Source organism: Alosa alosa, chromosome 23 (assembly GCF_017589495.1).
Source record: "Alosa alosa isolate M-15738 ecotype Scorff River chromosome 23, AALO_Geno_1.1, whole genome shotgun sequence".
NCBI lineage: Eukaryota > Metazoa > Chordata > Actinopteri > Clupeiformes > Clupeidae > Alosa > Alosa alosa.
In genome coordinates this window covers 18,679,238-18,700,383 of record NC_063211.1, presented here as the reverse complement: position 1 = coordinate 18,700,383, position 21,146 = coordinate 18,679,238, and the positions used below count along the sequence as shown (strand labels likewise).

Here is a 21,146-nt window from a genome sequence, read left to right as displayed (position 1 = left end):
AACGCTTTGACATAAAAAAAACAAAGTCAGTACATGGGGTCAGGACCCAATAAGGAGGAGGCTCAATAAATGTAATAACCTTTGACCACTAGGAGGGCGCTATAGTCACAGGAAGTGGGCTCATATTTCAGCAATGCTTTCACGTATCGAAACCAAACTTAGTATATGGACTTGGGCCCTTATTCTGAGGACACAAAATAAATTTGGTGACTTTCAACCACTAGGGCGGCGCTAGAGTAACAGAAGTTTAGGTCATATCTCAGCAATGCTTTCACGTATCAAAACCAAACCGAGTTCATGGACTCAAGACCACATCCTGAGGACACACAATAATGTTAGCAACCTTTCACCACTAGGGGTGCTATAATTTGCGAAACTTCGACACCAAATTTGGTACATAGACTCGGGACCACATCCTGAAGATGCTCAATATATTTAGTGACCTTTGAACACTAGGGGCGCTATAATTATCAACACTTTCATTATTGACACCAAACTTGGTATGTGGTCTCATGACTACAACCTGAGGACACACAATAAATTTGGTGATGTTTGAGGTATGCGCATGTATATACACGGAGGTTTATCTGTGTATATGTGTGTGGTGGGTCGGATGGGAGGTTAATTGGGTGGGTGTATAATGTAGCAACATTGTGTTGCCATGACAACTCCTGCTCAACTGCTTGGCCCCCTCATTGCTGCTTGCAGCTATATTATTACAAGGGTTATTGTCCCCAGAGAAACTTGGGGTTAAGTGCCTTGCTCACAAGCGCAACGGTGGAAACCGGGAATTGAACCTACAACTTGTCAGGCTACTGTGTGCTTAGCCACTACCACCGCCCCTCGATATAATGATGATTCATCTGATTGAAATTAGGATAATTTCTTTATCTTTCTTTCATTTTCTGTCCTCCATCCCCTCTTCTATCCTGATTTCTCATTCCTTTTTTACTGCTTCATTCCATTCATGCTTTCATTTGGTCTTTCTCTTTCTGTACCCCCCCTAGTTTCTCATTCAGACTCCTCTCTGGGCTGCCCTCCCCTCTCCTCTCTGCTTTGCCCTGATTTGGGCCATGACAGGAAAGAGTTTTGCCAATGCCTGGGCACGGGTCCAGTTTCAGCCTTCTGCCCCCAAAGGGCCTTTGAAATGCCCCGAGGGTAGCCAAATTAACACCAGGGGCCTCAGTGAGGAGAGAGGAACTTGTCAGATTGCCCAGGCAACAACAAAAGCCCTGCACTCTGCAGTTGGGTTTAGTATTGTAGGCTACATCTGGTAGTCTTTTCGAAAATTCCATTCTAGTAGTTTTAAAAACTATATATATATTTTAACTAATTTATTTTAACTCAGTGATGGCACCTGTTTTTCTTTTGGGTCTTGTATTGTTATTGTTGTTATTTGTTCCTCTCCTTTTCTGGCAATGTGTCAGTCCATCCTCCGAGTTATTTTTTAAAGGGTCTCCCAACTGCACTGAGGAACGTTCAGAAAAATAACACAGAACATACTCTCAAAAGGTGTCCACAACTTAATTGATTGTTGATTCCCATTTGCAAGTCACTTGGGATAAAAGCACCAACCAAATTAATAAATGTAATTCTAAAACTGATAGTTCCAGTCCTTGATTGTGATTGGCTGAATCGCGTTTGATGACATTGTATAATGAGCACAAACTCACACCTTGACTATATTATTGCCCTGCTACAACTTGATACAAAAGTTACAGTTGCTGTGTCTCTCATTGCTTGGCAACCAATCTGATAGAGAAAATAGTTCTTGGTGGAAGAAATATTATCTAAATCGTTACATTTCTTGTTGCTGTACCTTTATTTTATGAAATCTTGCCAGGTATATGTGGTAACCGTTTTAGAAAAGCAATAAGCCACTCAAGTCCATAGGTTACACTGATTATAACACAGCTAAGGTAACAATAGCCTAATCTTCTATCTGTATTCCTTGGTACTGCATAATGAAAGGGAGGCTGCCTTAGAAGTCTATAAATCTCTACCACATAAGCCACTATTTAATAAAAGGTCTTCCCAGAAGTCTGTGAGTCTCATAAGCAAGCTTATCTATAGGACGTGCTGTGTGTGTTATGCAGTCTGGCGCTGTGTGTGTCATGCTGTCTGGCGATGCAGTTCATGACAAAGGTCTGCTGACCTCTACTGGCCATTAACAGAAACATCAAGCAACGTGTAAGGGAATTAAAAACAATGTGGACATGTTGGTGGGAAGGTCAGTGGGGTTCAGAAAGAAAGTGAAAATGTTAGCACAGTGATTCAGCAGTGCAGGGAAGATTCAGTTTTGTTTTTTTCTGAACTCCAGATGGTCCAAATGAACTCCAAAGTGAAAACGTTAGAGATAACACAGTGATTCAGCAGTGCAGGGAAGATTCAGTTTTGTTTTTTTCTGAACTCTAGTGACACATGGTCATAGCAAGTGATGTGTAACCTCTTTTGTGTTAGCTAAGTCCCTGAAGATTAGCTAAAAGGGTGCAGTCTGATGCCAGCCTTCAAACTAATTTTAGCGGAAGTGACACGTCATAGTTGGTTAGCACCATAGACTGTTTGCATGTGGGCAGCACAGTAGATCTACCATTACTGGTATTGTTATTGGAAATCCTGGAAGCTATCTTGAGGTGTGGCACGTGATTGCGGAGTCATAGCTTTGTCATGCTTTTACAACTTCCTTGTTGCAAATATTAACATTTAAGGGAAGTCCAAGAGTTAGCATGATAACACGTCTTTCAGTTCAAGCATTGAGGAAGTTGTCAGTCTGACAACTACCTTAGGGAGTTTTGAGTTATGTCTTCATCCTGGTGTTGATCACTCCTTCCAGTAACCTCTTCCAATGAAGTAGCCACATGAGCTGAGCCCAGCTGAGTTAGATCACTTTCACTTCCTTGTTTACATTGTTGATTGTTGAAATGTGGTTTCCCATGTGCTGGAATATCAGAAACATCAGGGACTTTTTGACAGGCACTAACAGGAATGCAGGGACATTTTTTTGTAGAACATTTCAGGGAGATTTGTCTGCATTGTATCCAATTGATGCTTATCACCTGAGTCATATTTCAGATTTACGTAACTGCCTATTCACAAATTAACCAATAGATATGCACATTTCCTCTATCGAACTAACCTGTTGTTTTGTTTCCTCTATCTTTCCTCAGAAAACCCTTCACAAGGAAAATAGATGCTGCTATGAAAACAGTAAACAGTATGTAGTACTGCCAGCCCAAGCATGAGCAGCCTGACTAGATACCTCAGGACCATCTTGCAAGACACCTGAACTGACTGCACTTGTTCACTTTGACCACATCAGCACACGGCTTTCTGCATCACTAACACCTGATTTTCAGAACTGAACTATGCTTAGTATCACAATTAGGACATGGGGCCTGACGCTTTGTAAATATTTGTGGAAAAAAGGAAGCTATTTGTGGAAAATATGTGGGGGGGAAAATATCTCCAAGTTGAAGTGTATTGTATATTTTTGCTGATCTGCAGTGAACAGAGTAGGCCTAATGTTTTTTTCTCAATGTCTGTGTGGCTAGATTTAGCTCTACACATCTTAGACTCAGTATTTGTTGTTAGCCTAGCAGGAGTATTTCTTTATCAGCCCACATGTTAGACAGGAAGTCATGTTGGTACCAGAGAAAGAGGTAGTGGATGACCACGTCATTGCTCATATTTGCACACACACACACAACCACACCAGGGATGGGAATTAGCACCCGCCACCAGCCAAATGCGGGTGGATTTGGTCAACTTACCAGCCACTGTGGCGGATAAGATAGAGCTAGTATACCACAAATATACAGTCAGATACGGGCGAATTTTCATAGGCCCTGACGTTAAAAAATAAGAAAGTGTCTCGTAGGGATCATGTAATTTTATCAGTATTGCGCTGATTTGAAGTTATCTATAATAACTACCAGTGAGCCGCAGTCTCCCTGTAGCATGGCGCAGCGCTTCACTTTTTGACACTATAGGCACACAAAGTGCATCCAAATTCACCCATTCTTCTCTGTTGAACTACTCGAGAAGTATTTGCTGTGATAATCTGTCTGTGCCCATCTCCACATCCATTCGTCTCGGTGGAATATCTCACAAACTCTTCACGCAACACGTGACAAACCATATATCAGAATAAACAGCAGACCTTACCGAACACAAATGTGTAATGCATTCTCGTGCATAATTAGTCGTTCCAGAGTGATCCAAATATCTGTAAATAATAGAATCAGAGAATATACAGCTCATGGCTCAGCTCAAGAGTTTGTCAATGTAGTCTTAATGATTTATTTTAACAAAATGCTAAGCATGCATGTATTTAAGTTTCTTAAAACTGAACCGTGCTTAAATTGGTAAATGCATGATTTCATAACAGGCCAAATAGAAAATAAATGTTAAATATAGCCTAGATATCTGTAAATATTAAAATCAGATGATGTAGGCTACACACTACACAGCTCACCCCAAAGGATTGTCTTAAAGGAGCCACACCACTTTTATAACACATATGGCATATAAATGCTGTTCTGTTGGCCTTTAGTTTTGTTGCTACTGTGCATGGAGGACAGGCCAATTTTGAGTTCTGTCCAACATTGGTGGTAGGTTTAGAGAAAAATTCAGCACATTTTAATCGTATCGCAATAATGCCGATGACTGTGATCATTTAGGTTACTATAATCATGATATCACATTTTTGTACTATATCTCTAGTGGCTGGTGAAAAAGTTGAGTGGCTGGTAGATTTTGGAATCCACCAGCCACAGTGGCAGGTGGACAAAATATTTAATTTCCATCCCTGAACCACGCACACACGCACAGGTATGCACACCTACAGATCTTTTTTTTCTGTACATGTCCACTAGAGGGAAGTATTGCTCTGTATTTAAGGACTAACAATCCACGGTCCCATGTTCAGATATTGTGAAAGAAAGTGTTCACTGATGGTAAAGTTGTTCACTGTAATGACGCTTTGGATATGTACTACATAGCTTTATTTATATACAGCAGAGTATGGGTGTTTACAAGTAGCCCACTAACCAATGCAAAGAAAGGAGCAAACAATTGTATGGAAGGCTATTGCAGTTCATATTGTTCATTTCAATTCTTCTGTGATATAATTTTGCAATAAATTGACAGAGTATTTTGTGATGTAGTGAATCTGTATGTGCAATGTGCTCTTTTTTTCCAGTTTTTTTTTTTTTTTTTTAAGTAGGCTACCAGTGTCCATTACTATGTACTTGCAAAAAATAGAAATGAAAATGTGACAGTGTGATGGTTTTATACTTGGTTCCTATTATTCTGTTGACGTAGACCTGGGACAAGGCCTGAGCAAAACATTAAGACCTCAGAGAACAGAAACTGTTTGCTCTTTCCCAGTCCCGGCGGCTTTGGGGGGCCAGGCCCGTCCTGGATCCCGCCCTGGACGAGCTTGGCTGCTCCAACCAACCCCAATCCCATAGATTGATTTTGAACACTTATTAAATGTAGGCCTAGCCTATACGTTTGTCAGTCTAGCAAGTAGCAAATAAAACTTGTAAAATCGGTATTATTCCGTAGCTAATCAATCAGGAACATTAGGTAAGCCCATCACCTAAATGGAGAGGAGGTTACGTGGCGCAGTCTACTTCACTTCTGCACTAACCCGTCATCCGATGACAAATATAGCTTATCGGCTCGCAGGTAGGCTATATCTCATATCGTAGTTAGTAGAAGTATGCCTAGTAGTTTCTGGGTTTGTTTAATAGCGTTAACCTTTACAGTTTTTTTCTTCTGACCTAGTCGGAGAACAGGAAGCTTACCACTCCAGGGCTGAAGTTATCCGTAACTTCGGGGCTAACTCCCTAACACTATCTGAAAGTGATTAGCAAATGAACGAGGATTTTGGTTTTATCTGCGGATTTATTTTTGCATTTTTTTTTATGACTAGCTCCAGTCTCAACTGCACCATTTTACAACAATTGGATCTACATTTTCATCTTGGAATGTTTTATCAAGTGTAAGCTTAAACTACCGTGATCAATTTAAGTTCCAGTGCCCCCCCTGGAAAGGTGCAATGCCCGTCCGTGAATTTGTGTCTGCTGCCGGGTCACTGTCAGGTTTTTCCTTCTGTTTTTGCATTTGCTGTATACAGTTGTGAGAATAAGTTTTCACACCCATGCTAAAGTTGACTAAAAAGAGCAATCATCATTTGGAAATTGATCTTAATGCTTTATTAAAAAAAATAGTAAAAATCCAACCATTAGCCTAAGGATACCAATTTTCTTTGTGAATGAATGAATACCTACAGATTGGCATGGGGTACTTTCCATAAGATCATCTCTCAATGCAAATCAAACCAGCTATTAGGCTAACTGAAATAAAACCATACCAATCCCTAAATATGGTGAAGGGTATGTGATGATGTGGGGCCATTTTAATTCCAAAGGCCAAGGGAAGGATGCACAGTGTCCTGGATCCATGAAATAACTGGCCTTTAAAAATAAAAATCTGCTTGCCTCTATGGGAATTTAACATAGTGTATACTTATGCCCCCTGTATTTTAAGGAAAAACATGTATTTATTTACAATACATTATTCATTTACAAATAATTTTTTTGTCCTTAAAGGTGGGATTTTTCTTCATTTTTTAAAATTAAGATCAATTTCCAAAAGATGATTTTTTATTCCTCTTTTTAGTCAACTTTAGCATGGGTGTGTAAACTTATTCTCACACTACACACTCACTCTCACACAACTACTCTCTCTGTCTGTTTCTCTCTCTCTCTCTCTCTCTCTGTGTGTGTGTGTGTGTGTGAAGTTAGTTTTAAATTGCCATTTTTTTCACCACAACTCTCTCTCTCTCTATCTGTGTGTGCCTGTATAGTTCCTAGGGCGAGAACCGTCGACTTTGTATACTTTGCGTACCATTTATCTTTCCAGTATGTCCTGCTGGTCTTAAGATCATTGCCTTTTCACTTGATATAACAGCAAAAAAATATCTGCTCTCCTCACACAAACACAAAGCCTATCAGAGAGCACAGTGTCTTAATTGTATGGGTATGAGTGGATAAAGATTACTCCATGGGTGACATCAGTTATGAGCTTTTCACGCTGCTCTCTCTGTTATGTCATCTCGACTGACTGATTTTATCTCATACAAACATAGCAAACCGAGTCCAGAACTAGAGTAAAGCTGTTGTTTTTAAACTGAAACTCTTACAACATAAGAAATGATGATGGATTAATGCATTCATCTTGTACTATCTGATTTCTTCAGTTCATTTAAATTTAATCAGTACCATTTATTAGTAATGTCATTTACAACAGAACTGACTATAGAGGCCCTTTTCAGAAACTTATGTCTGAACTAGCAAGTGCAAGCCCATGGAAAACCACACACCAAAAAATCCCTTTTTAAAGTTGGAGGCTTTTAAATTTTCAAATGAACTGGCTCTTCAAAATGCATCAAAGTAAAGAGCAAGTGAAGGTGAGTCACCTTGTGAGCAATATCTAATAATCAGTGGAAAACATAACACACTTCTTGCATTTTTACTGCTCAAACTGTTTAGCCTCCCACAGAGTGAAGTGGTTAACAAAGAGTCTCACCCACGGGCACTCTTTCTCTTACACACACCAGCGTGCACATGCACACACACACACACACACACACACACTTTAACACACACATGCTTGGGGGTACAAACACCTGAGTCCACAGGCGGAGTGCATGCATACCAACACATACATACAGTAATGGTTTTCTGTGAAACTGCACACACGGATGTGAACTTCCCTTTGCATCTCACAGGATGTGGGATAGGTTGTTATAGGGACTGTACATGTGACTTGCTTCTCAGTTTTTTGCAGCCTGCACACATGTTGATGTGATCCAGCAACAGGCTATACTGAAAACCAGACAATAAGGCAAAATACACTAGGCTAGGCAAGAAGGGCACATTTTATATAAATGTATAATGTTTAAAACCTTTTTAAGTATGTTGAAGGTTTAGTGAGATTGTATTTAGAGCAGAATACAAAAATGTTGAACTGACAAGGTAGTAAAAGACTGAATACCTGAGACTAAAGTCACTTTTCCACTGCATGGTATCTGCTCAACTCGCCTCCACTCTACTCGCTTTCTTTGGTTTTCCATTAGCAAAAACTGGTACTATTTTTGGAATCACCTCCATTGAAGTTCCAAGTGAGCTGAGGCGATAACAAAAGGTGACGTGAAAGTATCGCAGGTTACTGATTGGTCGCTATTACAAAAATGAAATGTTTGCGGCAGATTTGATGCACCTAATTTGCATATGACATTGCTGCAAATTTGCTGCAACATTGTCAAAAGTTAACCGCAACTATTTTCCAGAAACCTAATTTGCATTTGAAAATATGATCTTGCCGCAAATTTGCAGCAACTGTTCGCAGACACTTGACATTTCTGTAAGGGTGCTATTGACATTGCTGTGTTCTGGACAAGCCCGTATTTAAAAAAAAAAAAAAAAAAAAAACCTCAGCCATGTTAGCGCAACAAGCAGTTAACGTTGTTGTTATTCACAACAGATGCGTTAATTCAATGGAGTAACGTCCTGCAGTTAAAAACGAGCGTTCTATCTCCTTATGAATCAACAAACGGTGTCTCATGGATTAAAATGAACATTAACAGAAACAACCACTACCAGGAATCAAACAAACTTCCCTTGATTTCCTCCGTTGGTGATATTGCTATTATTGTGTGTCCTGCATGAATGACGCCATGCTAGTTTCTTTCGGCGTCGCTTTGGCACCCAGCTACATTAAAGAGGGTAGGCCTACTTTTTTGCAGTGGAGAAGGAAAACCTGGTACCTAAACCAAGTTAAGTAGAGTATAGAGGCGAGTTGAGTTAAGCAGATACCATGCAATTGAAAAGCGACTTCGTAGGCCTGGTATAGTCCTGCGGCTGTGTCCCGCCCAAACGGCGCGTGACAAGAATTGCGTCATCAACGCGGCATGCTGTGGGGTGTCCTGTGCCTCCCAACAATTGTGACCGAGCGGCAATCACGCACATCTTCACGGCGTGCAAATGTGCACAGAGGAGCATACCACTTCCTTAAGTACGGAGACATGTTTAGAAAATATGTCACTGTAAAACACAAATGAACACTGTAAAACAGAACTGAACACTACCTCTTAAAATTATTTTATTTGTCTCTCGACAGCACAAATTCTGCGTATTTTTGAAAATAATCTTACATAAACATTTGATTTAACAGATAACAACCCACAGCACAGTGCAGATATGCACTCATCTTCAGTGTACGCTACCTGGGTTGAGCCCATGTGGCTCTGCCAGTTCAACAAAGACTCAATTTTAAGTGCAGAGACACCATTTTATAGATATTATTCTTAAAAACACACAGTTTGGCTGAGAAGATGAAGGCCAGTTCAAAATGGATGTAGTTCAAATGTCGGAATGGTTGACACATATTACAATATTACACTACAGCATCAACAATCAGCATATCATTAACAACTCTAACATATTAAAATTTCTAAATCAACAATATCTTGATCACACATATACAGCAATTTACATATTTGATCATGACAGAATCATAACCCCAGCCACAGTGAGCCTTGTTCTTTGTAAACTAGAAAGATGTACAGCGCAACATAATATGACCGCCATACGGTGCTATAGTATATATAAAAACAATTGTGCTTCCTAACTTCCTGCTTCTCTCCATCACCTACTCCTGCAACTCCTTGTAAACTGAAAGTCTTTCATACTCCGTCCTTGGTTGCTGAATGATTCATAGAACTCACTTTTTTCTTATAAATGTTTTTCACAAAAGTTTACAAAATATTGACATTTTGAAAAAAGTGTTTCGAAAGCCACACTCACCTTCATATTCTCTACAACAAACTTTTGGACCTAAAGCTTAAGTTTCATGTTCCCCAGTGTTTCAGTGACCTTGGAATCGTTGAAAATATAGCAAGAAAGTAGAAGTAGCTCATGAACTGTTCTAATACAAAGCATTAAGATATGCGGATAGCAGCATACTCAGTGGACTCCTCTGTGGCCTTTATGGGTCGTGTGTGTGACCGGGTTTTGACCTGGTGATTCAGTGAGGCATACACAAGTGGATTAGCTTCCTCTTCGACCATCCTCGGCTGGGTGACAATGTGATTGGTCAAATATCTCTGCGGCGCCACGACATCTGATGACACATTGCTAGTTGGTCGTGACCCTCTGCCATGGCCATTCTCATAGACACAGTCTCCTTGTCTCTGTGCATCGGCTGGGGTGGGATGTGGGCAAGGGCGTGGCTTAGCTTGCACATGACGACTGGAGTCAGGAAGTGAAGCACCTATGTCAGACATCTGTACTGAATCATACTATAAACAAACAAACAACAAAAGGAATGAGGAGAGAAATTATCAGCAGTTCACATTTTTCACTTAACGACAAACACATTCCTCTGTGCTTTCAAATGTGTATTTTCACAATGAATGAGATATGAGCAAGGGTGGAAGACAGTGTGAGCCCATTTGGAGAGGTTCCTGGAGAGGGTCCTGAAATGTCTTTCAGGGATCATCCAAACAATCCCTACTCTCTTAAAACGAATGTGTTAGAGAAACAACACAAACTGTGTTGTCCCTATCTGGACATATACATGTGTTAAAAAAACAACACAAGTTGTATTTTCAACACATTTGTTGTAAGTGTACACAGTATATCAAAAGCAATGTATTAGCACAAATTGTGTTGTCCCTATCTGGAAATAGAGACCAATTGTGTTATTTTCAACACATTCGTTTTAAGTGTATAGATGTTCCCCATAGGTTAAATTAACAGGGAAGATAGATTGTTATCATTGTTAGATGTGGTAAAGAGGTAGGAGGCTGAGAAGACACCATAGAGTTGACACACAGGAAGAGGAGCGGAAAACTGTGAAAACCGGAATGATTTTACCTGATTCTCATCTGCCTTCTTCGTGCTGGCATTCTGTGATCCTATCATATAGAGAAAGTCATGGTCAAGTACTGACATGCCTCAGAGACATTATTTACATCAACATCCAAGTACAAAGCCAAACAAACATTTGAGCACCCTACCTCTGCATCTGAGACCCAGACATGTCAGAACTGTGATGATGATGATGGCTAATGCTATTCCAGAGGAGATGAATAAGGCTGGCCAAAACCATTCTGACTTGTCTGTAGTTTGATAATTGGAAGCATCTGAAACAGAAAATATGTTATTTATTTGACTTCACATTAAATATGAGAGTCTTAAATATTACAGATAAACACATTTATCACAGAAACTCTTTTTTTTATTAGGGGGGTGGGGGTATGTTTCCCAAATCACTTAGCCTACATTGCTTCCACAAAGTCATATTTTGTTGGCGCTATGACTTGCTAAATCGAAAATTAATAAATACTCAAAATAAAATTCAAATTGTTGCCCTTACTTGCAGTTAGGTTCTCATTGCTTACAATTTGTTGTACAATGTCCAAATGTTTTTCTGTAAAGTTTTAAAACAAAACTCTCTGATTTGGAAAAAAAAAAGTGTTGATTTTAAAATAATATCTGTATGGTATGTCTATCAAAGAAAGATAAAATGCAATGGTTACCTTTCACTGTGACATGGATTGAATGACTCATACTTTTTTCAGATGCTCCTTTATACTGACACCTGTAGAATCCAGAATCATTCATGCCTATGCGTTTGAAATATAGAGATAAAATGCTCGGTGAATACTCTGTGTGTCGCCATTGTATTTCCATTCGATCTGTTGCATTGACAGGGATACAATAATCTGAATCTGTAATTTTGCACCATCCGACTGCTGGCCTTTTATCACAGTATGTTACATTGCAGTTGATCGTCAGACTCTCTGATGAAAGAGCTTCAGCTTTTGAATTCCGTTTCACTAAGACCTCAATGGGACATGATTCATTCTGACCTGAAAATATAGAAGACAACATGATTAAGTGGTATTGTAGTTATGTTACATGTCCTGTATGGAAACAAAGGTACAATATTTCCAAAATAATTAAACAAGAAATCTAGTAGACTAAAAAGGTATGTCTCATACCTTCCAATTATTGGCACCTTCGGTAGTTGACTAAAGACAGGTATAAAAAATAATCTGGGTAGCAACGTGTAGCAATAATTGTGAGCAACGTGTTTTTGTTAAAAACATTTTATTCCTTAATTTTTTTTTATTTTATTTATTTTTTTCCCGTCATCTACTTCCTGAATTTTTGGTCAACGATACCCGGGACACCGAACCACCGGGGCACATGAAATTTGGTGGGTATGTAGCCCCACTAGACTTTTACGGAAAAATTTTGTTTCGTCCCCGGGGGCCACCCCCCCCCCCATTGTATCTTTCGACTGTCATTTGTTGCACGTGCTACAAAAATCATTCTGTGCAATGGAAGATTTACCAACGTTACACCGGTCTGATACAGTTTTGCCTATACATGCGTGAGACTGACTCCTGTTTATTTTGTGCGTGCAGGGTGTGAGAGGGGAATCGATGTGCTTTGATTCCAGTTTGGTAGTTGTAGTCTGTGAAATTAAAAAGCATGTGTGTGTGAAGTATCCAAACAATGACACCTTCATTTCATTATGGCTGCTTTAGCAACACACCTTAAGCTACTGTGTAGTGGGTCCCATTTAGAAGTGGCTACTTCATTCGCGCTTTCCTTGACTCATGGAGCTGCGTGAATTTTATTACAACTTTTCGCCACGATATGGCAATTTAAGTCCGCTTGATACTGTAAGGCGAAGCCATTGGTTTACAAAGGAGATTTTATTTGTGTCGCCAGCATAGCCTATTGACAATTTATGTTGTAAATAGGCCTACCTTATAAGCCTACCTGTAGCTTAGGGAAGCTAACAGCTTTCTATTAGGATCTAGTTTGTTAGTTACAGTTTTGTCATAACTCCCTGATGCATTTTTGCATTTAGAATAGCCAGAGCGTGGATATCTCAATCGGAAAATTAAACAATATCGGGTGCCATATGGACTAGGCTGGGTGAACCCAGCCTGATCTGCCCGCTATTTATTTTTTGATTTCTTAAAAGATTGAGCTTGGTCTGGTGAAAGCCAGACTAGCCATGGACCTCAGTTACACAATGCAAGGGAACATGAATCAGCCTATATTAGCACGAACAATAACGGACAACAGCTCTTCAACTTTGGCCCGTTAAAATGTGTATGAACAGTCTAGCGACGCATTTCATCAAGGCCCATTTGGACATGTCAGTTATTTGCACCACTGGTTAGATGTAAAACAGCATTTCGTTTCAGACTAGGCTACTGTTACTTAATTTGTGCATTAACAATAACGTTTCAGACTACTGTTACTTAATTTGTGCATTGACAATAAAGTATTACATGAACTAAAGGTGACTAAAATCTTATGTAGAAGAAGAAACATTCACAAAAAATCCATCCATCCAAAAATGACCTTTGTTTTTGATAGCTGTTGAAAACGGCATGGAACTGACAGAGATGTTTTTGTTTATAAATAAATAAATAACATTATGCCGATACCTTTTGCTTTTCCCAAATACAATGTAGCCTACAGGTGTAAGTGACCTTTCATCAATCCAGTTGCAATGGATGAACTGTGATGAACTGCCCTACTTGTGATTGTTTAGAGATTTTAAAGGTTTTATAACAATGCTACATCTTCTTTGGCTATTCTACAATCTATTCACCTTTTCAGCACCAGTAGGCTACTTTCTGTGCAGCCGCACACACACATTCAGGCATGCCAAACAAGCATACACAAAAGTTTCAAGAGTGGGGGATGGAGTAAAATATGGAGACAAATTGAAGTGTGATTTATTTTCGCGGAACGGATGTACAGGACTGAGCGGCGGTCATATTTTGTACCGCTATGCGGTACATCTAGTTTATACCTGTTTTTCGTCAACTTTAGCAGAGGTGCCAGTACTTCTGGAGGGTACTATGAACAGTCATTAGCTTACACCCTCAATTCCAACATCCTCTTCCCCTCTGACAAAAACAAGACACCGCATCACGGCAAAAACTGGGGAAAGTTTTCTGAAAACAACCCACAATTGCATGTGAAACTTTCAAATGTCACAACAAATAAATGTGGAAAATTCAGTTCACCCCAAATTTATCATCCATCAAAAAGTAAACAATCCCCTCCCACCATTATGTAAATTAAGTTTCAAAACCACATTTTATTACTTTTTTGGCTTTTCTTCCAGTTGGCTTCATATTGATAATGTTGGACTACCAAATAAGTCGAGCAATAAGACTGAATGAGTTGACTTATGATAAAGAGTATATTTTATAAAACTATGTGTGCAGTAAACAGTATAAAGAGTAGCCATACACTCATTTCTCTTTTTTGACAGATGTTTTGGTAGACTGCCTTTGTCAGGGTTCAATGAATGACATGTTCTGTTTTAAATATATTGCAAGCTCTTCGCTAAAAAAAAAAAAAAAAAAACTGAGGAATCGATTCAGTCTGAAGTTCCTGAATATGTTGTTTTTGGTTACTCATGTCAGTCTTTATTCTCTAATCTAATGAATGTGATAAACATTATAATACGTAACTGTTTTTTAAGCTTAACTTTTAACTAACTGCCTGCATCTGGTGGACCTGCCCAGACAAACCATTGCATTTTGTTTATTTACTGAGGCTCTCTGCTGAAACACTGACTGATAAACAGTTTTAAAAAAGGAGTGTGTGGCTTTATACAGTTCAAGAGCCCATCAGTATTACACATCCACAACCAAGCTTTTTACAGAGAATGCAAATTTAAATTGAAAAACCTGCACTTGTATGCATTAGAGCTATGCTCTCACATTGTATATCTACAATAGTAAAACCAATCTTGCTTACCTTATACTGGCTTAAGGCCCCATTACTTAAACTCACATGACCTTATTGTCATTACCTAAAGGATCTAAGTTTCTGGTTTCCACACAGTGTATGCATGTGTTCACAAGTCCTAAAGGCATAGTTTACTCACCTTGGGCATGTGTAGAGAACAGGCTGGCAAACAGGATGACTTGGGAGAGAGTGAAAAAATGGACATTCCTTAATGTCATGGCTGCATCTGTCTGATCAGAAGTCACTAAAATAACAATACTTCAGTCCCAGGAAAGATATCAAAAGATCCAAGGCCTATGCCCCAGTGGAATGGTCTTGAGTTATGCATCACAATGCGTTTGTGAGTCAGTCGGTCCTGGTCTGTTTCGCTTCTCGTTTCACCTTTACGGAATTGAGCAGATTCCTCTTGTGCACTTCACCTCTCGCACAGACCGCACACACACCTTGTGGGTCTCTGATTTGGTGTCACCCACATACACTGTGAATAATGTCCTCAGTCTACTAGCACCATCTGCTGGAAACTACTTTGTGTTAAAGACAACATACGCTCTGACATGCTCACATCTCTACAGATACACTTTAAACACGTAGAGTTAAACAGCAGCAGTTTGACACGACTCATGATGATAAGGGCATTCAAGAAAGCATTCTATCTAAAAAAAACAAAAAAACAATTATCTATGGCCTATATTCTCTTTAGGGGGAAAAAGAGCATTATCTGACAGATCGAAAAAAAGGTTAATATAGTTTGACAATATAGCCTCAAAACACATCTTCCTTTTTGGTAAAATAAACATGTGTTCTTAATGTACTGTTAATGTATCTGGTCATAAAGCTTCCACTAGGCTGCAGTGTAACGTCATGCATGGCTTAAGACACACATGTTCTTCTTATAATAATTTATATGGCTCTGAGCCACACCCGAAAAGCGCCACAGGCCAATCGTGGCTTAGCAACCCGTCACTAGGCACGGGAGGTCTGACAAGCTTTTCGAGTTTTGCCATGTTAACCTGAAGACCAAAGATTCTAGAACAGAGCAAGATAGATCAGTTACGTCATAGGCATGAAGTACGCTCTGAGCCCGACAGGGCGCCATTTTGGTAAGCTCAGCGCAACATTTCATATACAGTTCCAATTCTATGAGCCCACCTAAACAGCTGTTTTTTTTTTTTACTCGGTAATGAACTGCAAGAACTGACAGTGTGAAAGGCCTGATTTATCTTTTTCCAAGTTTACATTGAATAAGGAGAGGTAGGCCTATTATTTAGACAGAAGTAGCTATTGCACTGGTAGATCACATAAATTCCCATTGAGAGGCTGTATAGCCTACTGATAAGTTAGCTAGCAGGCAAACTAACTTAAATTATCACCATTGTTCTTTTTTCTACCTGTAGGCTATACGTTAACCCTTTGTTCACGGCCTGCTTAAACACAGTGTAGGCATAGGCTATTATTATCAATCACTAATAAGGTCAAGATTTCACTCAAGCGTCTGATGTAACAAATAAATGCAAATAGTTGGCCTAGGCTAAACACAACCGTGCTTGACACTAATTATTATCGTTTCCATGCAGTCAAAAACTCCCAAATTGTCCTGCTTGCCTGTGAAATGCATATGACCACAGAAGTTCGTTTTCAAAAATCATTAGCCTATATACAGGCTGGAGCCAAATTAAAACATGTCTTTGTAAATGACTTTATAAATTAGGCTACGTTTAATTAAAAAGTGTTTCTTGCGTGCGTTCATTCTCTCATTCCCTCTCCAAAATGTTCCTGTTCTAGGCTAGCCTGGCTAGCGCCACCACTTCTCAATGAGACGTGTTCTGGGAACCAAACGTTCATTTTCTCGTATTTGAAAAAAATGCCCAGATCCGTTTATTGGGTGCCACGGATGTCTATCAAATGCGTCTGTGCATAGCTCATCATCGTCTTGCTTTCCCACCTGTTCTGTGATTGGTTCCCTATCTCAGGCGAAAATTTGCTCCATGGTCTCCAGGCTGCCTTAGCAGCGTGAATCAAATCACGCGCAAGGCAGCATGGGAACACCCAGGCTAGTTCTAGGCTGGCCAAGTGCATGAACCCAGCATCGGTGCGCGCGTCACATGAAACACAATTGAGACATTGAGACAAGGATACAAGGATACAAGGAAGTTTATTGTCACATGCATATAGTTACTGGAAGTAAGAAATGCAGTGAAATTATGTCTGGTGTCAGCCTATTTGTGCATTAATGGGGTGGTAAAGAGTGCAGTAGAAGAGGGGTTTAGTAGATTAAGTGGCAAGGGCTGCATAAAAAAGGTGGGGAGGATTGGGATTGGGTGGGGGCACCAACAAGGAGCACCCAAGAGCAACAGGGGCAAGGAAAACTCCCTTACCAAGGAAGAAACCTTGGGCAGATCCCGCGGCTCAAGGGCTAACCCAACTGCCAGGGGTCTTGGTGTGTGTGTTGGGGGGATGACAGGGGAGATGGGATAGTGTGCTGTGAATGTGTGTGTGTGTGTGGGGTGGCGTGTGCTGTAAGTATGTTGGGGATGTGTGTTGAGAAGCTTCCTGATGAAATAATGTGCTGTGTATGTAGGGGTGGGGGGGGGGGGGGGGCAGGGACTTACTATTGCAAGCAGAGTACTGTATGTATGATGTATGTGAGTGATGACAGTGAAGATGTGTGTGTGGGCGGGAGGGGAGTATAGACAATAGATTGACCATATTGTACAACTGCAAAGCCTTATCATAGGCATGTTATATTCATGACATGAAAAGTGGAACTTATAGAACGAAAATGAGAAATTGCGCAGTCGGCTAAACGTTTTAAACTTGCGCAAAACTGATGAACCCAGCATCGGCGCGTCGCATAAATTAAAACACAAATTGAAGCCGCACAGCTTGACCATTGGACAATCCTACCACAAAACCTTTCCATAGGCATGCAACGTTTATGACATAAAAAGTGGAATATGAACGCATTTCATCACACCTGACAAATAAACAGGGCTGTGGCCGCGATTTGACTGATTTATTGAGCTCTCAGTGCTGACTTGCGCGTCTTTGATGAGCGTATAGGAAAGCCCTCTAATCGGACGGGCAAGACTGACAAGGAGGCCAGCCCGTGGCTACGCGTAGCCTATGTCAAACAGGTGCTTTCTCTTCGACCTCCACAAATTAAGCTACAGTTAATAGTCGTTTGAATAAGTTTGCGATTGACAACGCAACTGACAACGTTGTGATAAATAGGCATTCTAACTTTTGCAAAGTCAACTTGAATGCATCAATTTTGAACAAAGTTGTGTAGGCTACACCGCGCCAGTTGTAGTCTGCATGAAGTTCTTGCACAAGCCACCGTTTTGATTTCCGTAGGGGAGATGCGGGCTGAACCCGCTTGAGGGAGAGAGGTGCAGGGAGAGAATGGGTGCTCTACACTACGCACATCTCTATGAAATAATGTAGCCTAGACTAATCCATATTTTAAATGTAAGCACCTGTAAAAGCTGACAATTTAATAACCTGTACTGTATTTACTCCATGTACCAGAATGCTTTGTAACTTACTTACTACTGTGGTTTACTACATTCTGTGTGTGAACCAATCAAATGTCTTTGTTTGTTTTGCTTTTATTTGAATTGTTTAAGCAGTCAATGATTATTTGTTATTTGTTTATGCCCGCGAAATCGCAGGGAATGTGAAGGTTCCATCTCCTCAGAGAGGGGAAGGCTCGTCAGTCACGGTCCGGGTTTGCACTGGAGAGAGAGAGGATACTTTGCTGCCTGTAGTTTGTGGAGACCATTGGACAAGTTCATAGGCCCACTTACTCCGTAACATCAGCGCATTGTACTTGCTTACCCCTTCTCTTTTAAGTTACCGGTCTGCTATTATTTGTCTAGCTAGCTATTTGTTCAGTGCTATTCATATATCTATGAGTGCTATAGCTGAAGCTATCCTGACCTGGGTAGCTGACCTGCTAGCTAGTTCCTGTTGCATTCTCCTTCGGAGACGGACTCGATTTGTGCTTCGGTGCTGGGCCCACCGGAGCCAGACCTCCTAAGGACGACTGCGTTTTGCCTCCGGTGCTGAGCCCACCGGAGTGCCAACCGCCAACTACCCGCTGCTGCTGTTGAGGTGTGCACTGCAGGCTGACTGCAGCAATATCCTCCACCGGAGTCGCATCCTCGGCTAGCTGGGACATAGCTGCCTCCGATTCCTCTGTGTCAGGACTGAGCGGAATCTCCCGGTTCTAAGTGATCGGTCGTGAGTAACGTCAACTGCACTTACACTGACACACACACACGTTCTCGTCTCTGCTTGGATCACCGGCGAGTTGGAGAGCCGTTCAGCGGTTGCTGTCCTGCCTGCAGCTCAGAGAGCTGCCGTCCTGTGCACCACCGAGCTCCAACGGCCAGCGCTTGGGGGGGTTGGGGTTTTATTTGATTATAGATGATTAATAATACTGTTGTGATTGGTATATTCTTGTGATTTAACTTGACTTGTGTATATTGTATTGTCTTCCACACTGGTCTCTTGTTTAGCTTAACCTTTAACGTTACCATTCGGTTTTCCCCTTGAGTGAATTGTTCGCTCCCTGACATTTGTCAGCTTTTGGGTTGTCACGTCCACGACGTGGCTATTATCAAATAAATATTTAATTATTATATTTCTTTATATCCAGGGTGTATTGGCAATTCATTTAACTACCTTCACCACTAGTCTTATTATTTTCACATTGATTATTTAAATTCTGTAGGAATACACTATACACGAGCTATACGGTAAGTGTAGTATTTTTACAGTGGAGGCACCGCGCTATTCAATTGAATTTATTGTCTGTAATTGTTAGCCTACTGGTATTCAGGAATCTCAGCCAGCTCACCATTCCACCGCTGAGACCTTCAGGATCCTGTTTGCGCCATTTAATTAATTGTTTATGTATTGTAATAGTGCCTGTGCACACACCCGTTAAGAAGGGGTTACATAAATATTTTAAAAACAATCATGGAAACAATGTCAATAGGCTAGCCAGATATTGTGAGTAGGCCTAATGCAGGAATGGACGTTACAGTTATTCAGTAACTATAACGAATTACTGACATTTAAATTGTAATGTGTTACCTTTAGACTACTTCGTTTCCCAATAAAGTAACGAAATTACAGTAACACGTTGTTGATCATCTTGTTGCTAGGTTACGGGGACGCTGGCGAGACACGCCGCTCCGTCTGGCATCATGTTTTTGTTTGTTTTTATGTAATGTTCGTAATTTTATGTAATGTCATGTTTATTTTTTTTTTTTATTGGTTTGTCTAGTTAAATGTTTTCCCTATTTATTTACGTTGTTTTTGATAGTTTTCGTGTTATTCTTAGTCCTTTTTACTGGCTGGGCATCGGACGTCCTTCCATCCATCCGTGGGCGGTGCTGCACTTCACTGGTCGAGGGGATCTCTCGGGTCAGCTGGACCTGGGCTACTCTGCGGGAGATCTGCCGTGACCGCCGAGCTGTTGCTGACCTGCGAGCTGCCATGCCAACTGCAGACTAGCGTTGGCCTAGCGGTGGGGAGCTGCGGTCTCACGGAGTAACAGATGGTCGCTGTTAGAAGTCCACCGAGTTGCGCATCTACACGATCGCCCACTACTTCAGACTGTGCTTCCAGTGATCTCCAGACTGCAGTCTACAAGGCCTAACATCAACGTGATCTCCAAACTGCCAGTGAATTCATTGGGTTGATCATTTGCTATCGTTAAAGAACTTTGTTGGCATATCGGTTGTGAAGACACTCTGTGCAGTTTTCACGGATCACCATTGCCCTTGGACATTTTCAGCTGGTTTGGAAATTGGACTCATTTTAACATCACCTTCCCCTTTTTAAATATATTTTCTTTTCTTTTTTCACTTTTTTATTTGTTTATTTGTTTTGTTGTCTGTCTTATATGTCTTGGTGTCACGGGTACGCTGGCGACTACGCCGCTCCGTCCAGCATTTTTTGTATTTGTTATTTTTTAAATGTAGGCTATTTGTCATGTCTTGATGTCATGGGCACGCTGGCGACTACGCCGCTCCATCCGGCATCGTTTGTCTTGTTATGTGTCTTGTTTGTTGGAGCGCTTTGCACTATGTGCATGTTAAATGCGCTTTAAAAATAAAACTGACTTGACTTGACTTGACGTTACCCCCAACACTGGCCTATTGAACTTTGGTGGATGATGGACAGATGTCAGTGCCCTAGCCTAATTTACCCTCGGAAATAATTCTACATTGTCTTTATACAATATATTTAACTGGTCTAGACATGGTG

At 40.6% G+C, this 21,146-nt stretch overlaps 2 protein-coding genes across 4 annotated transcripts in view; one reads left to right on the top strand and one right to left on the bottom strand.

The window, feature by feature from the left end:
* The window catches only part of zgc:172122 (uncharacterized protein LOC571844 homolog), a 15,572-nt gene extending 10,403 nt beyond the window's left edge, over positions 1–5,169 (top strand). The window contains exon 8 of the mRNA XM_048234387.1: positions 3,168–5,169. The gene's annotated coding sequence lies outside the window, so the exon portion shown is untranslated. The remainder of the gene's footprint in view (positions 1–3,167) is intronic.
* Positions 5,170–9,005: 3,836 nt separating this feature from the next.
* On the bottom strand, positions 9,006–15,309 carry LOC125288560 (B- and T-lymphocyte attenuator-like). Of its 3 annotated transcripts, XR_007192503.1 has the most exons (7): positions 15,007–15,309; positions 11,612–11,944; positions 11,449–11,502; positions 11,090–11,215; positions 10,947–10,987; positions 9,876–10,369; positions 9,006–9,079 (listed from the first exon to the last, which is right to left on the bottom strand). XR_007192503.1 is itself a non-coding variant. In XM_048235020.1 (6 exons), exons 1-6 carry the CDS (start codon positions 15,083–15,085, stop codon positions 10,010–10,012), a joined length of 993 nt encoding a protein of 330 aa, XP_048090977.1. In that variant the 5' UTR covers positions 15,086–15,309; the 3' UTR covers positions 9,186–10,009. The 3 variants fall into 3 exon arrangements, 2 of the variants coding, with proteins under 2 accessions (XP_048090977.1, XP_048090978.1); XM_048235020.1 differs by lacking the exon at positions 9,006–9,079 and having other exon boundaries at positions 9,186–10,369; XM_048235021.1 differs by lacking the exons at positions 9,006–9,079; positions 11,449–11,502 and having other exon boundaries at positions 9,186–10,369.
* Between the last annotated feature and the right edge of the window lie 5,837 nt (positions 15,310–21,146).